Genomic DNA, 18,143 nt, shown 5'->3' with positions numbered 1-18,143 from the left:
TTAATTCCTCTAGACAACAAGAACCTATCAATCTCGGCCTTGAAGACATTTAGCATCCCGGCTTCCACTGCACTCCGTGGCAATGAATTCCACAGGCCCACCATTCTCTGGCTGAAGAAATGTCTCCGCATTTCCGTTCTGAAATGACCCCCTCTAATTCTAAGGCTGTGTCCACGGGACCTAGTCTCCTCGCCTAACAGAAACAATTTTCTAGCATCCACCTTTTCAAAGCCATGTATTATTTTGTACGTCTCTATTAGATCTCCCCTTAATCTTCTAAACTCCAACGAATACAATCCCAGTATCCTCAGCCGTTCCTCATATGCTAGACCTGTCATTCCAGGGATCATCCATGAGAATCTCCGCTGGACACGTTCCAGTGCCAGTATGTCCTTCCTGAGGTGTGGGGACAAAAACTGGACACAGTACTCCAAATGGGGCCTAACCAGAGCTTTATAAAGTCTTAGTAGTAGTTTGATATCCAGATGTTTCATTACCTGGCTTGGTAACATCATCAGTGGTGACCTCCAAGTGAAGTGAAGCTGTTGTCTCCTGCTTTCTATTTATATGTTTGTCTGACATGCAAAGACATGCCAGAGAATTCCTAGAGGCCTGGCACTCCAATCACAACGCCATAAACAAACACATAGATCTAGATACCATCTATCAACCCCTCAGAAAACAAACAGGAAATGACATCACCACAAGCCCCAGGAACTCCATCCAGGACAAACATATAAATAGAAAGCAGGAGACAACAGCTTCGCTTCACTTGGAGGTCGCCAATGATGATGTTACCGAGTTAGGTAATGAAACATCTGGATATCAAACCTACAGCTCAGCGAGCAAACCTACACCCTAAACCTCAACATGAGCTACAAACCTTCACAAACCTTAATGTTGTTTTCTCTCCACAGACACTGCCAGACCTGCTGAGTTTCTCTAGTAATTTCTGTTCGTTAGATTTCCAGCATCTGTAGTGTGATGCTTTTATTTGACAGTCTGTGTAGCAATATGTTAAGTGAATGGAGGTTATAAGAGTATGTTGGATATGGGTAGAGGACATAGAATGTAAAGGGGAGCTTGGGAGTCGTACAAGTGAATAGATGGGTTAGAGAGAATATACAAGGGCCAAGGAACCTATAAACTGGATGTACTGAGTGATAGAAGTGTGTCTGAGTAGATGAGGCATGTGATGTAATATAATAATCACTTAAATATGGAACCATTGTGTGGAAGTTCTGGGTGTATGGCCTACATGAGGGTATTTGGGTTCCAAGATGCAAAAGGCTTATGTGGATATGTGATTGACTGCTGCAAGGTGCATGGAGGACATACAAGAGTTTATGAAGTGAAAGGAATGACTGTGGGATGTGTTGAAAGTACAGAGATTGTGTAAGGATTGACTGAGTGCATAGACGGAAAATAATATAGATAAAATCAGGCTATACTCACCTGTATAAACCAGGAAACATAATAATGACAGTGCTTTTCTATTGATTAATTTAGAAACAATCTCCTTCCTGTATAGAAAAGAGAGATTTGCAGCATCAGGACCACTTTTTCACATAATTGTCTTGACTGAACTGCACTGCTATCCCTTGTAAGGGTCTCCTTGCTTTGCACTCTGCTAATTAATATGGATGAGGAAGACTATTGATCTTTAATTCCAGCAGATGACGCTAAACCAGGCAGTGATATAGTTCATCCATGTGAATTTCAGTAACATAGAACTGGTGAAGAATTGAGCAACAGTGGTGGAAATAGACATTTCTCTTGTTTATTTTGCCTTTCTCTACGAAGATGTGGTGGCTCAGTGGTGAGTACTGCTGACTCACAGCACCATGGACCTGGGTTTGATTCCAGCCTCAGGTGACTGTCTGTGTGGAGTTTACATATTCTCTCCAGGTGCTTTGGTTGTCTCCCACAGTCCAAAGAAGTGCAGGTTAGGTGAACTGGCCATGCTAAATTTCCCATGTGGCGATTAGGTGCATTAGTTAGGGGAATGGGTCTCAGTTGGTTACATTCTGGAGGGTCGGTGTGGACTTGTTGGGCCAAAGGGCCTGTTTCTACACTGTAAGGATTCTATTCTACGTTGTTCAGTTACTTTCAATTTGACATTGTTAAGTGTTCTATACTCAAGCAATGAGACGAGAATCATGCATGTAAAAATCCTTTAATCTTCTTAAATAAATTAGCATCACGAAAACATAAATGTAGAAAATCTATTCAAGATGGGCCAACAGGCAACATGTGTCTGCTACAGGCAGCATGGGTACCCAGTGTAATCTAATATCAATACCTATCAATTCACTTTGCTCTGCAGTGCCAAAGGAAATACCTATCTCCAGTTCTGTAGGTTTCTTGTATGTAACACACCTACCGTTCGTGTGATAGATGGAGACACACAGTATAATGTCAAATGGAATGCGAGGTTTCAAGAACTTTTAATTCTTCCTGTACCCTGGCTAACTTCACAGATTGAGACACGGAGTACATTGCTGTCAGTGGGGGTATTAACCAACTCGCAGAAAAGGATGAACAAAACCGATTCTGTAGAATGAAGGCGGTGCAATGGCTCAGAGGTTAGTACTGCTGCCTCACAGCACCAGGGACCTGGGTTCAACTCCCACCTCAGGTCACTGTCTGTGTAGAGTTTGCACATTCACCCCGGGTCTGGGTGCTCTGGTTTCTTCCCACTGTCCAAAGATGTACATGTCAGCTAGATTGGTCATGATATAGTATCCAGGGACATGTGGGTTAGCCATGGGAAATGCAGGGTTAGTGTTGGAATGGAGTGGTTTTCAGAGGGTTAGTGTGGACTCAATGTGTCAAATGGCCTACTTTTGCACTGTGGGGATTCTATGACCTAATCTAGCCACGTGGGGCTCAGAACTCTACATAATTTTGCACAAAGTTCACATTATCAATTTCTGAGACTGGCTGATGTCTGAAATTCAAAGGTCACTTTGTTCAATGGGGTACTATATGGAATGTGTAAACACAAGTACATGAGAAAGGGCTGGGCACCTATACTCTGCATTTACCTTGGCATCTTTCTGACCTGGGAGTGCTCCATATTGACCCTGGATCTATAGGAAAAGCTTTTCTCCCCACAGGAAAAGATTCATGTCTTTATCATATAAATTCCATGGCCATGGTGTGATTTGCTGCAGTGAGCTAACATGAATGATATATTATCCAAAATGTGCTCTGAATAAATCACTCAACATCTGTGAATCTGACTGAAATTTAAATGCTGCCAACAAATTGAACTATTAACTCAAAAGTAGCTGTCACGTTATTGGATATAAATGATAAATAACTATAAGATAAATATATTGCAGCTTCGATTGTGAGGTGACCTATTCCAAATGAACCTCGGCAGCTGGAGTGTTGTTAGAGAACTGAGCTGAAAACTGCACTTTCAGCCCATCGCTCGGGTGAGCCACTGGCACCATCAGCATCTTGGGGAGTGTTCGAGTGGCCAGCTGCCAGTGGCTGCCAGTGGCTAACTCAATGGCAAAGACTTTGAGGATGAGTTTGGCAAGCTCTTTCCCAAGACAACGCCGAACACCTCCACCAAACGGCAAATAGTGAAAGCGCGCCTCCTTGCCCTTTGTTAGATCATTAGCAAATCTGTCCGGATCGAATATGTCGGGCTGTTGAAATATAGGGGCGGTGTTATGTGTGTCTTGAATGCTGTACATGACACTCCATCCTTTGGGAATCTGCCAGCCCTAATGGATAGAACACATTGATATAGTTATATAGCAGAGCAATTCTTTATATCTCTCTCTCTCACACCCACAAAATTGTCATCATTGCCTCCTTTGTTCATTGAATCCTTTTGTGAGAAATCCATTGACATATTTTGAAAAGGACACCATGTGATTGTGCATTACATAATAACTCTGAAACCAGTGGTGACTGCAGACTCCAATCCCTGATGATGGATATGGGTCTGAGTACTGGATAAAAGGTCCAATCTCTCCATGTTTCATACGCTGGGATAAGAGGTTCAGAAGAGATTTATCAGGATGTTGCCGGGTGTGGAAGGTTTGAGTTGTAAAGAAAGACTGGACAGGCTGGGATGTTTTTTGACTGGAGCGTGGAAGGTTGAGAGGTGACCTTATGGAAGTTTATAAACTCATGAGAGGCATAGATATGCAACAGGAGTAGAAACACTAACTTTAAGGACATTTAAATGGTCATTGGATAAACATATGGATGATAATGGAATCGTGTAGATTAGATGGGCTTCAGATTGGTTCCATAGGTTGGTGCAACATCGAGGGCTGAAGGGCCTGTACTATGTTCTACATGTGACTTCGGCCCCACAAAAATAGGGTTGACTCTTAACTGCCCTCTGGCCAAATAGGGATGGGTAATAAGTTAGGCCGAGCCATAGACACCCTCATCCCATGAATGACTTCATAAAAAGTCACACTATGATGAAAAATTATGAAGGAGGATATTGGAGACACTGGGTGGAGTTAATAGAATGATATCATTTTGGTTTACTAGGACGGCACAGTGGCTCAGTGGTTAGCACTCCTGCCTCACAGCACCAGGATCCCAGGTTCGATTCCAGCCTTGGGTAACTGTCTGTGTGGAGTTTGCACATTCTCCCCAGGTCAGTGTGGGTTTCCTCCAGGTGCTCCGGTTTTCTCCCACAGTCCAAAGATGTGTAGGTCACATGAATCGGCCATGGTAAATTGCCAGTAGTGTTTGGTGCAGCAGTCAGAGGGAATGGGTCTGGGTGGGTTACTCTTGGGAGGGTCGGAGTGGACTGGTTGGGCCGAAGGGCTGTTTCCACACTGTAGGGAATCTAAACTGCCATGTACTTCATGACGTTACTGAGGCAACCAAACAAAGATGGTGAATGAAGGAAAAGTCAACCTGGCCACGTTTTCTCAGACTGCCTCAAACATGGATAGCCTCTCATGTACTGCCTCTGAGAGGGTGATGGCACAGGGATAACTCTGGATGTCTATTTCCAGTGGGGTTTCACAGGGCTCCGTTCTGGGTCCCTGACTGCTTGTGGGGTACATTAATGATTTGGAATGAAATGTAGGAGGTATGATCAAGAAGTTCACGGATGACACAAAAATTGCTGTGGAGCAAACAGTGAGGAAGATAGCGATAGTCTGCAGGAGGACATCAACAAAATAGGCAAGGAACGAGGTAGATTGAACACAAATTAAAGCTCCAGTTTTTCTAAATAACCAAATTGTGCCTAAACCCCAGCTTCAGTCACCTGTGTAACACAATAACAACAACTTGCATTTGATAGTGCCTTTAACATCCAGGGGTATTGCTGAAAATTAACACACTTTGGTGAACCTTTCCATCTTGCACTCATCAGAACAATTCACAAGAAATCCCATAGGAAGCAACATTTCTATGCAGGGAAAGAGATCACTGATTGGATGGCAAGTGGACTTTGATTGGTAGAGAAGGTACCGTGTGAGATGTACCCTTCCCTCCCCAGGCTGGTTTGGTGAGGTGGGGACAATGTATCAGTGCTGTGACTGTAATTTTCAAATCCTCACTGGCCACTAGTGAGATGCCAGAGGACCAGAGGATTGCTAACACTGTCCCATCGCTACAAAATTGAGGATGGGATATACTAGGAAGTTACAGGCCAGTCAGTGCAAGCCTCTGTGGTGCTGGCTCAGCTAGATATTCCACATTGTCATGAACTTTTTTTATTTGAAATATATTCTATTCAAAAAAAATATTTATGTACTCACATATTCACTAGAGCAGTTTGATTCTGTACAGTCTTTATATTTGGAAAATATACACAAGGCATCTCTTTCTTAGACAAGACTATTTATATGCATTGGAGGCACTGGGAGAGTCCAATAACTGAACAGACCCCCATACACCTTCAGCAGGAAGCCCTCAGACGTTGGTCTTTCCCCCTTGTGCCTTGGCGGTTGCTACTCCAAGCTTTAGTGTGCCCCACAGTTTGTAATTCTGGACCTTGGAATGTGCCAGTCTGCAACACTCAGTCAGGGCCAACTCCTTGTTCTGGAAGACCTACAGGTTTCGGGCAGATCAAAGAGCGTCTCTCATTGAGCTGATGGTCCTTCAGGTGCAGTTGATGTTTGTCGCGGCATATGTCCGGGGGAATGGACTGTGGAGCACAGAGTCCCATGTCACGTGCTGCTCAGGACGAACCTCAACACAACCCACTGCATCTCTCTCTCCAGACTTCCTTTACAAAGGCACATTCCAGAAGGAGATGTGTAACGGTCTCAATGCCCCCACACACAGCTGCTTTGAGGGCAGCCTGCAGTGGCGCAGCCTGACGGGGTGTACATGAAGGATCTTACAGACAGTGCCTTTCACACCACCAGCCAAGCGATGCCTTGGTGCTTGTTGGAAAGTTCTGGTGATGAGGCGTTCTGCCAAGTGACTTTGACAGTCTGCTCAGGGAACAACACAACAGGATCTGCCCTCTCCTTTTCCCGAAGGGTCTCAAGGACACTGCGTGCTGACCACTTCCTGATGGACTAGTGGTCAAAGGTGTATGCTTTCACAAATTTCTCCAGGAGGGACAGCTGATACAGAACAGTTCAACCACTTGGTGCATTCCACAGTAGCGAGGCCAGGCCAATCCTTCATAATGCTGGGGTCAGTATGTAGTGACACTTAGTGGTTGTGTCAATGCACAGCTTGATGTAGCCACACACAAAGATGGCGATCAGAATGAGAGCAGAATTAAGTACACTCTTCCTCCCTTTATCTAGAGCTTTATACAGAGAGCACCTTTTTCGGTTACGGCCCATCTTCGAACTGGAAGATGGTTTGGGTGATTGCAGCAGTGCAGACTCAGGGCATAGGCCAGACCTTTGCCACATATTGCCAGGAATGAATGCATATGAACTCTAAAGTAACTATGTGGTTACGTTATTGTACAGGCCTAATCGATCAGATCACATTTGCATATCCCTGGTTTTGTTTGATTGGTTCTTGAGTCTGAATTAGTTACTCCAATATTGGAAATCTGTATGTTTCAATTACATGAAACAATTAATCTAATATTCCATTTCTAGAAAATTGTTGTTATTAAATTTACCTGGTTATGACTTGTTAATTTATTCAAAACATAGCTAAATGCAGCTTATAAATACAGATTTGAATAGGATTTAATATTGTTATGGGCCAGACCAGACAGCGTCAAAATATTTTAAGAAGGTAGCCTAGATCCCACCTTTTTCTTATTTTAAAGGCAAAGGCACTGTGTCCCAGATAGAATCTGACTGGTTAATCCACTCGACATTGAATGAAACACAATTTCTTCAAACACTACAGTTAAAATACAACAAATGAAAGAAGTTAGAGTAACACCTCTATTGGAAAACTTAACAGAATAATGGATACAGTAACTATTACTAATTAACTGTTCTTATACAATAACATCCATGAACTCAGCTCTTGGCAAAAAGGCAAATTCAGAAAAACAGATTTTCTCATTTGCAATGCCTACAGTACAAAGAGAAACCCCAGCTTCTAACCAAGAGAGATGCAATCAATAGCTTTTACTTCTTCAAGACTCCAGCTGCTTCTATTGAATTGAAAAGCTAAAATAAACTCAAAATCCTGGTCTGCGAGAGCAAGCCACACCCAGCCAGGCTGCCTCTATTGTTCCAACTGTAAAACAACCCCCAATGCCACAGGCAGCTCAGTACCTTTTGTGCAACCTCTTTAAAAAAGGACAAAATACACCTCTTATAGACACAGCATCATCATAATGTATCACTCCCAACTTTCTTCCAAGGCCTTTTGCACACCCTCTTTCTATACATGGTCTATCTTTGATATTGATCAAAATGTAAGTCTTGAAGAGAGTGAGTCCAATTGAATTTGTAATTTTACTAAATTTTGAAAATGACCAGCAAACATGAATGGTGACATCTATTGGTAATAAACAGTGTTGCAACTGTACATATTACAAGCTGTTTAAGATCTGTAACCTACAGACCTTAGCTATACTTAGGGCCAATGGTGCAATATTGTATGTCAGTAGCATTAGACAGAATCAATCTCCAAACTTTGGTGGAGCCAGAAATATAGTACATATCAACCACTGGGGAAGTAATTGCGAAAGTAAGTCTCTGTTCATCACATGTCCAATTCCTGTCAATGTCCTGGTGAGTACCAGATTAAAAAAACACTTCGAGAAATTATGCTTTCCTTTAGCAGTTAAATCTGCGTGACCAAAGCACAAAAAATGGAACACTCTAAGCCATTTCACAGGGGAATTATCAGATAAAAATCGGCATAATTTCCCCAACAGATGACACTTGTAATTAAACAAGAAATGTAGTGGAATTTAAAACAAATCAACTTACTCCCAGCTCAAAGGTCTGCAGTGCCACCCGATATCCCCCTGACACAGGGGGCTGTAGCCTCAGCACTTCCTTGATGACATTGTCCAGGTACCGTAGATGACAGAAGTCACTAAGACGCAGTGGTGTTGCACTTCCAGACTGGAATCCTTTGATCTGCAGATCCGTCCTCAACTTGGTAAGGACCTCTGGATTCTTCAGTAGCTGCAGGACAAGGGAGGTACACGCACTGGCTGTTGTAGCACACGCCGCAAACATTAGTTCCACCATTGCCTCCTGTAAGGAAATAATCCACTCTGTCTGTCAGCGCAAAGAGGGCAGCTCGAGAAACTGTGAGGCATCAGCAGACTAGCCTGGTAAATAAAGCAAAACTGCGGATTCTGAAGACCTGAAAACGAGAACAGCAACTGCTGGAGAATTCAGCAGGTATCTGTGGAGAGAGAAAGCACAGTTAACTGAGTCCGGCGACCCTTTTTCAGATTTCTAAGTCATACTGGACTCAAAACATGTGTCTTTCTCTCTCCATAGATACCTGCTGAGTTTCTCCTGCAATTGGTGTTTTTTTCTTATCACTCGGCTGCTACTATTAAAACAGTTAGTTCAGGAAGACTTGTATAAATTCCCATTCCCTTTACAGTATGGGGAACAAACCAGAGCTCCAGACAGGATTAAATTAACTCTTAAGTGCTTCTCATATTCACAGATAATTTAAACAGAGGTAAATCTGAATTGGACAGTTCTGAAGAGGAGTCACTGGACCCAAAACCAAAACGTTAACTCTAGGGTTTGAGCTATAGGGAGAGGTTAAATAGGCTGGGGCTGTTTTCCCTGGAGCGTCAGAGGCTGAGGGGGGACCTTATAGAGGTTGATAAAATTATGAAGGGCATGGATAGGGTAAACAGCCAAGATCTTTTCCCCAGGATGGGGGAGTCCAAAGTTAGAAGGCATATGTTTAAGGTGAGAGGAGAAAGATTTAATAGAGACCACCTTCATGGTGGTGTGTGTATGGAAGGAGCTGCCTGACGAAGTGGTAGAGGCTGGTACAATTGCAGCATTTAAAAGGTGTCTGGATGGGTATATGAATAGGAAGGGTTTAGAGGGAGATGGGCCAAATGCTGGCAAATGGGGACTAGATTAATTTAGGATATTTGGTTGGACCAAAGGGTCTGTTTCCATGCTGCACAACTCTGTGATGCTATGATTCTCCACAGATGCTGCCAGACCTGCTGAGTATCTCCAGCATGTTTTATTTTTATTTCACACATGAAGTGTTGTTGTTTTGAATTTCAGTTACGTTTAAAAGTGTGACAGAGCTGAAAGGGCCAGGTGGAGGTTAGGTGGGAATGCTATATTTCCGCTTGATCTGGGAATTCTTAACTCTGACCTGGCTCTGTTTCTGCGCTCTGAAACGCTGACCTTGATGATCTCTATTTCTCCACAACCCCTCACAAAACAAAAATGACCAGAACCTGATCTTTGGATTGTACGTTCACTGATCTTTACCTTCAGTTCCTGCATGCTCATACCCATCCCATGGTCTTTGCTGCTCTGTATCAGAATGCCAAGTGCTGTTGAATATTCAGCATCAGACTGGAGCATATCTTCAATGACCTTCCCAAAATATTCATGCAACCTGTCCCGAGCTTGTATACCCTGGAGGAAGAGAAGGATTCATCAATTTATATATTTTATTGACTCTTTGCCTCCTGTATTCTGTGGTTAGGTGGCCATTGATGATCTTAGTTACTGACTCCTGAAGCTAACATTGGAATGTTTTATCAGTTAGAGGGTTTATTATCATTTTTAACTTGTTCAATTAACTATCTACAGGATGTAGACATTGATGGCTGGGCCAACATTTATTGTTCACCTCTTGAGGAGGTGGTGGTGAGCTCCGTTTTTGAACCTCTGTAATCTGTGTGGGGTAAGTACACCTAAGGAGTCAATAAGAAGGGAGATAAAAATCACACAACACCAGGTTATAGTCCAACAGGTTTACTTGGAAGCACTGGCTTTCAGAGTGCTGCTCCTTCATCAGGCATTTGTGGAGAATAAGATTGTAAGACACAGAATTTATAGCAAAAGTGTACAGTGTGATGTAACTGGAATTATATATTGAAAAAGACCTGGATTATTTGTTAAATTTCTCATCTTTTAGAATGACCTTGTTGGTTTCAGTTCTTTCATATGTAAATCTCAAAACTTTTTTTAAAAACTTAAACATTCTCAAGTGAGAAAAGTTTTGACTGAGATTATTAACATGACAGGAAGAACATTATGAATTTGCACAGTATTTAAGACGTCCCTCAGCAACACCGCCCGACTCATGGGAGAGTGCAGTTAGAATAAAGTGTACCTTTCTGTAACCAGACCCCGGGATATCCAGGGGCAAGGAGAACATGTTTTTCGTGAGTTGCTCGAAGGTGGTGAGTAGATCAATCATCTTCTCCTCACCCGGTGAGGATCCCAGCAGAACAGACACAGCTATCCTGAAGGTGAGCTTCCTGCTTTCTGCATAAACACTGATAGGTCCTTCCCTGGCACACCACTCTCTCACTGTCTCCATCACCACCTGCCTGATTCGTGGCACGTAACTCTCTAAAGCAGAATGGCTGAAAAGCTGTGCATAGACCTGCCAACAAAAAAGAAACGATGTTGAAGGGGCATGGCTTGTTAAATAACTTCACAAAGGCCGGTATCCTGTCACCAAGTCCCCCTTTGTTTACACGTGCACAGTACATGACACTGATCCAATTCCCTCAGAGCCAGCTCTCAGAGTGAGCAGAACCCCTTACGCTACTGTTTCTATCTGTCAGCTGGGGCTCCCTGGTTGGACCAGGTTAACAGCCCCAGTCAGGGAACTCAGATTCTATGAGATCCACCTGGCTGACCTCATGACAGTTTGGATTGAGGAATATTCAGCAGATTAGGAGCTAGCAATTCATAGAAAATCTGTTGTATAAATCACTGATATTGTATAAACCACTAGATTACATGGTATTTAAGTAAACTACTGTCTTATGACCATACAAAAAAATTCAAGGATATGGGAAGGTGTATCTTATAGATCAGGTTTTCAAACAATAATTATCATTGAACAATACTCTCACTTTTATAATTACTTATCCAGAGTCTGAAATCCCACTATTCCTATGAATAGCCGCTACTAGACAGGAGGTGAAAACTACATGCAAACCTGTGGTAAATGCACCATTCTCATACACTGCAAAATATGTTTTATAATGGTCCCATCTAAATGAACATAGTGGGAGTTAACTCACCTTGGATAATATCTGCAGTCAGAGCTGAAAATGTGTTGCTGGAAAAGCGCAGCAGGTCAGGCAGCATCCAAGGAACAGGAGAATATCACAAACCCCAGTTCTAACTATTTGTCATCAACCCATTTGGACATATAATATCACACCCTCTGGGGCTATGTGGGATTTGAACATAGCTCTTTTAGGCTTGGAGAAAGGAACGCATCCACAATATCATAAGAGTCCCCTGACACCATTGCTGTTCAAACAAGTCAGTCATGCTAACTAACAGCACAAATGAAGCATCATTGTTTAATTCTCCAGGTGGTGAGTATTAGAGTAGACTGTATAGTCTTACTGCTACATTGACAATAAAGACAGGCAAATTCCTTCAGTTCCAGCCACAAAATTTCATCTCGATATTAAAAGAAATGTAACTTCCATCTGTCAAAGATCAGATTGACAGCAAGGTTTAAGAAGTGGAGAGAAAATCATATCCAATCTTTCAGGACAATTGCTTTAAATCAACCCTCACTTTTCACACATCCTGTCTGGACTATTGAGTATTTGCATATTTTCCATTTGGTTTCTGTATCCCAGAATCTGCAATAGTCCCCTTCTGCATAAAAAGCAAGTCATTTCTGACAACTGAATGTTTACAAACTGTAGGGAAATCAAATTGGACAGGCAGAAAGCTCAACAGATTAGTTCAAGTGAGATACACAAGATATTCTAGATATTATTATGCCAGTTAGAATCCTTGTCTACAGGTGCCTTGGATCACAGAACGTGGGAAGGTGTGGGGTCATGGTGGTATCACTAGACTGGTAATCCAGAACCCCAGACCAGCATACCGGGGGGGGGGGGGGGGGGGGGGGGGATTCCAGGGTTTACAATGCAACCAAGCAATATGTCAAAGTTTGCTTTGAACAAGATATGTCCAATAATGTCCCTGAGGGAAAGATATGTGACTTGCATGTGATTCCAAGGCTATAGCAATGCCTGTGCCTACAAATCCAGTGAAGCTGGAGCAAACAGCTACTAAACCTCAAGTAATGAATGAGACCTGATAGACCATCCATCTCTGACCTCAATGATAGAAACAACAAATAAGTTGAAAAATAGCTCGTAGCAAAGATCCATATGTTTATTCAGTCTGAGGCATGGGTTGGAGGTGTGTGTGTGTGTATGTGTGTGTGTCTGTATGAGAGTGTGTGAGAGTATAAAGGAGGAGAAAGTGAGGACTGCAGATGCTGGAGATCAGAGCTGAAAATGTGTTGCTGGAAAAGCGCAACAGGTTAGGCAGCATCCGAGGAACAGGAGAATCGACGTTTCGGGCATGAGCCCTTCTTCAAGAAAGGTGTGAGAGTATGCCTGGGTGAGTGTGTGAATGCGTGAGTGTGAGAGAATGTGTGCGAGTATGTGTGTGCGGTGAGTGTGTGTGCGTTGAGGAGAGTGTGTGAGCCACACAGTCCCCCTTTACCCACCCCCTAAAACCCAGAGCCCTAACTCTCACAGAGTATCCAGCCTCCATCTACTGTCTGAATGGTTCTTGACTCTTGGCCAGGGACTGGAGTACTCCCAAGGGGAAGACTGTCCACCTCCTTCCACATCACATGCCCAATGCTCAGGAACGTGGGCCTGAAATGCAACAAGAAATTGAAGACCAGAAAATGTAAGAGGGGGAGTAAGACAAATTTACACTTATAATGGTCATAGAGCCAAAGAGATGTGCAACATGGAAACAGACTCTTCCGTCCAACTCGTCCATGCCAATCAGATATCCTAAATTAATTTAGTCTCATTTGCCAGCATTTGGCCCATATCCTTCTGAACCCTTCTTATTTATATACCCATCCAGAGGCCTTTTAAATGTTGTAATTGTACCAGCCTCCACCATTTCCTCTGGCAACTCATTCCATACTCACATCACCCTCTGCGTGAAAAAGTTGCCCCAAACATCCTTTTAAATCTCATTTCGATTGGAAAAAGTATAAGCACACATTTAGAAAAGGTCAGACAACAAATCATTTGACTCAAGAGTCTGAAGTAAATGGGTTTTGATTAATTTGGTCTTTAAATGGCATTGTTTTCAAAATTAAATCCTTGCTTGCATGTTTCACTTGACAACTCCTGCCGCTTCTGAGAGATACATGTTAGACCTTTGGAAGGTTTCTATGCTACCAGTACCTTTCTCTTGTGTTGGTGGATGTCTCCAATGGCGTTTGCCAGGCTGCTGGAGCCCAGGATCATTTGGACACTCTGTGGCCAACTGACACCAACCAAATTGTGTTCTTCCAACAGCAATCGACGTAGATGTTCTGCACCAGTGACACGTACCACTGGGCGACCAAGCAAGTGGGTCTTGAACACATTCCCATGCCGTTTCCTTCTAGAGGCATGGAAACTGGAGCCCTGGAAAGAATAGGGAAATGTTTTAATGACATTTTTAATGTTTTCTTAACTGCTTAGTAACAATCATTGCAATGCAGATAACTTTTTGCTTCTTTCTAACTGAAAATTTTGAATTTTATTTATTCAACATTGTCGTAGAATCTCTATAGTGTGGAAAGAGGCTATTTAGCCCATTGTGTCTGCACCGAACCTCTGAACAGCAGTCCACTGAGACCCACCTCTCCATCCTGTTCCTGTGACCTCACATTTACCAAGACTAATCCACTTAATCTGCACATCCCAGGCCTCTGTGTGGAATTACTGCATGGCCAAACCACCTAACCTGTGCATCGTTGGACTGTAACCAATACATGTTTTTTTAATCAGTTGTTTACAGGATCTGAACATTGTTGGATTATACAATCCCTTGAGAAGGTGGGAGTGAGCCACTGCAAGTCTGTGCAATATAGGTGCGCACATGGTGGGAGTTTTAGTGAACTTAGGTCAATGAAAATCAAGGGGAGATTGTTACATTCTCTTGGGGATTGGAGACAATCATTGCTGGGCACTTTTGTGGCACAAGTGTTAATTGCCACACTTTCCCCTTTCTCAGACCAAGTGTGAGAACAGGCGAATATTCTCATCCAGAAATCACAAAGTACGGGTCTAAACCTTGGTCAAGATTCACTTTCCTTGAGGGGTTTCCCTCTGCTCACTGAGCCGAGATGGTCTTTTACACTCAGTGTAATAACAGCAAGAGCGTTTTGATCTGAAGAGTGCTGTTTACGTATTAGGAGCAGATTACTGGAGTAAATGGGTTTTGATTAATTTGGTCTTTAAATGGCATTGTTCACAAAATTAAATCCTTGCTTGCATGTTTCACTTGACAACTCCTGCCGCTTCTGAGAGATACATGTCAGACCTTTGGAAGGTTTCTATGCTACCAGTACCTTTCTCTTGTGTTGGTGGATGTCTCCAATGGCGTTTGCCAGGCTGCTGGAGCCCAGGATCATTTGGACACTCTGTGGCCAATTGATACCAACCAAATTGTGTTCTGTACTGAAAACGATAAATGCTGCAGATCCCAGTGGTTCAGGCAGCATCCATGGAGAGAGAGCAAGCTAACGTTTCCGGTCCAGATAACTCTTCATCAGAGCTGACTTCACTGCTTGCCTGACTCGCTATTTAACCACTTGCTCCCTGGGGATATTGGTGTATTTGATATTTGATATGCTCAAATTATTGTTATTTTAACATGGATGTTAATCCATTTGTTTTCAATTTGCTATGGTGTTTTTGAAAACAATTGTTGGCAAACTGACACAAGGAACACTTAAGAAATTGAAGTAGGTTTTTACATAAAGCTTTTGGCGAAGCTAAAATATTGCATAACAAGCTCCAGTTGAAACCACATTGTGTTCTTTAAAGATGTCTCATTCTTTTCCTCATTGCAAGTTTTGTGTGTAACTCTTGGTTCTGATGTTGACATTTGCTAGAGAACGTTAAACCCAATCACTGAGGTTGACTAATGCCGTTCATCCTTACCCCTCTCCCCTGTCACGATGTGGAGGTGCCAGTGTTGGACAGGAATCACCTGACAAGGGAGCAGCGCTCCGAAACCTTGTGATATCAACTAAACCTGCTGGACTATAACCTGCAATTTCTTTTAGTTGTGATCAGTCAAGTATTAATCAATGATTATCAGATAACATTTGATCGAATGCACCTTTCTTGCGACTTGATTTTATTTATGTGCACATCCTGATGCATGCAGCCTTGTAGCAAGCATCCTGAGAAATGGTGTTTATAAGTAGTACTTAGCAGTCGTATCTAATCTGACAAACATGCCACTCTGAAAACTCTGAAACAATGTGTGACTAAACAACTCCGTCGTGTTGCACCAGATGAACAGGATTACTGTCCTTTAAACCACGTGTGCTTCATTTTTGCCAGAGTTGATATGGGAAGAATGTGATGCTGGTCTTGACTCTGGTCAACTACTGCTCACTGTTGGTAGCCTCTCACGTTTTGAGACAGAAGGCTGTGGGTTTAAGTCTTGGTGCAGTAGCTCAGTGGTTAGCAGTGCTGCCTCACCCCTCCAAGGACCCGGGTTCGATTCCAGCCTCGGGGGATTGTCTGTTTGGAGTTTGCACATTCTTCCTGTGTCCATGTGGGTTTCCTCCGGGTGCTCCGGTTTCTTCCCACTGTCCAATATAGGTCATGCTGAATTGCCCATCGTGTTCAGGGATATGTGGGTTAGCCTACATGGGAAATGCAGGATTTCAAGGATAGATGCTCTTCGGAGGGTGAGTGTGGACTCAATGGACATAACAGTCTGTTTCCACACTGTAAGGATATTATGATTCTAAATCTCACTCTAGAGACACTGAGCTTAAATGCAGCTCTATGGGAGCGCTGTATTCAGAAGGATAGGCTTACAGATGTGCAATTAAAACTAAACTAAGGACTGTGGGTGCTGTAAATCGGAAACAAAACAGAAGTTGCTGGAAAATTTCAGCAGGTCTGGCAGCATCTGCAGAGAGAAGTCAGAGTTCTGGGAATGGGTCCCTGGACCGGAAACATTAACTCTGATTTCTCTGCACAGACACTGCCAGACCTGCTGAGCTTTTCCAGCAACTTCTGTTTTTGTTTGCAATTAAGGTAAGAATCCCTTTTGTCAAACGTTAAAAGAAAAGACATGACATTAACCGAAGAGGAGTTAGCGAGTTTTCCCAAGAGCTCTGTGCATATTTATTTATCAATCTGCATCACTAATTATTTGTCATTGTCTCAGTGCTATTTGTTGTGAAGTTGCTACGTGGAAATTGACAGTTGTACACTCTATGTTCACAAACGTATAAATGTTTCAAAAGGTCTTAACAGCTCCTATAAGTGTTTTGGGATGCCCCGGGGTTGTGTTAAATGCAATACAAATGCAAGTCTTTTTTTCAATGCCTGTATAATACCTGACACTGAGATATGTAAATACTGTAAATCAGTTGCTTGTAACTGTTCATTATGGGCCTTTAGTAACAGGGAAGAATCACAGAGTCATAGAGATGTACAGCACAGAGACAGACCCTTCGGTCCAATTTGTCCATGCCGACCAGATATCCCAACCCAATCTAGTCCCACCTGCCAGCACCCAGCCCATGTCCCTCTAAGATTAGTGTGGTGCTGGAGAAGCACAGCAGATCAGGCAGCATCCGAGGAGCAGGAAAAATTTACGTTTTGGGCAAAAGCCCTTCATCAGCCCTTTTTGCTTGAAATGTCAATTTTTCCTGCTCCTCGGATGTTGCCTGACCTGCTGTGCTTCTCCAGCACCACTCTAATCTTGACTCTGATCCCCAGCATCTGCAGTACTCACTTCCGCCCACATCCCTCCAAACCCTTCCTATTCATCTACCCATCCAGTTGCCTTTTAAATGTTGCAATTGTACCAGCCTCCACCACTTCCTCTGGCAGCTCATAGAGTGAAGATAGAATAATCAGACATCCAGAGCTGCCTGCCATCAGTAACATTCGTCCGAACACAGACTGAACTAAATTAAAAAAACAGGACAATCATAATATAACAGTTACTTCAACCAACAAACAAATCGTTCAAATAAAGTTGAATAAAATGAGAAACCTGGCTTACCTGCAGGAGCCAATGAAATGTTTCACCAACAATTGGAAACCCCATAGATCCTGGCGGGAGAGGGAGCTGACAGTTCTTGTCTCTCTTTCCATTCCATCGAAGTTGCCAGAGATAGATGCAAGCACTCATAAGGATGGCTACGGGGGCCAGAACAATGCAAAGACTGATCAGCAATGTCAAGAGCACTGCTAAGGCCATGCTCAAATGTTTCAGTGAAAAATGTTCAATGAATGCAGCAGATCTACAGTCTATGTGGAGCGAACAAAACTGGGCAAAAGTACGTCAATTTGTGGATTTCAGGGTGTTCCGATGCTGAATCACCAACTGTAGTTTGAATTAAAATGAACTACTAATCGGAATATATAGCGGCATCAAAGTATACTCAGAGGTTTGGTATTTCACATGAGTATGACCAACTGCCATTTCTTCCCCTCCCCCACTAAGCCACCCTCCCCACCCCACGTTCGCGTTCTCCCACTGCCCACCCAC

At 43.0% G+C, this 18,143-nt stretch overlaps 1 protein-coding gene across 1 annotated transcript; it reads right to left on the bottom strand.

Annotated features, from left to right (window-relative positions):
• Positions 1–3,365: 3,365 nt before the first annotated feature.
• On the bottom strand, positions 3,366–17,710 carry LOC140491834 (cytochrome P450 26B1-like). Its single transcript, XM_072590228.1, has 6 exons — positions 17,655–17,710; positions 13,811–14,035; positions 10,720–10,995; positions 9,867–10,016; positions 8,367–8,639; positions 3,366–3,740 (listed from the first exon to the last, which is right to left on the bottom strand). Exons 1-6 carry the CDS (start codon positions 17,697–17,699, stop codon positions 3,366–3,368), a joined length of 1,344 nt encoding a protein of 447 aa, XP_072446329.1. The 5' UTR covers positions 17,700–17,710.
• Between the last annotated feature and the right edge of the window lie 433 nt (positions 17,711–18,143).

This window comes from Chiloscyllium punctatum, chromosome 20 (assembly GCF_047496795.1).
Source record: "Chiloscyllium punctatum isolate Juve2018m chromosome 20, sChiPun1.3, whole genome shotgun sequence".
Classification (NCBI taxonomy): domain Eukaryota; kingdom Metazoa; phylum Chordata; class Chondrichthyes; order Orectolobiformes; family Hemiscylliidae; genus Chiloscyllium; species Chiloscyllium punctatum.
The sequence above is the reverse complement of the archived record's forward strand: the minus strand, read 5'-3'. Positions and strand labels throughout refer to the sequence as shown.

Bases quoted from the DNA above. Each gene is read 5' to 3' on its own strand.
- LOC140491834 (XM_072590228.1), bottom strand. From the start codon at position 17,699: ATGGGGTTTCCAATTGTTGGTGAAACATTTCATTGGCTCCTGCAG. The intron at 8,640-9,866 runs GTAAAGATCAGT...ATTTCCTTACAG, and splicing joins TGAGCATGCAGGAACTGAAG to GAGGCAATGGTGGAACTAAT. The intron at 3,741-8,366 runs GTAAGTTGATTT...TCTATCCATTAG, and splicing joins TGCAGACCTTTGAGCTGGGA to GGCTGGCAGATTCCCAAAGG.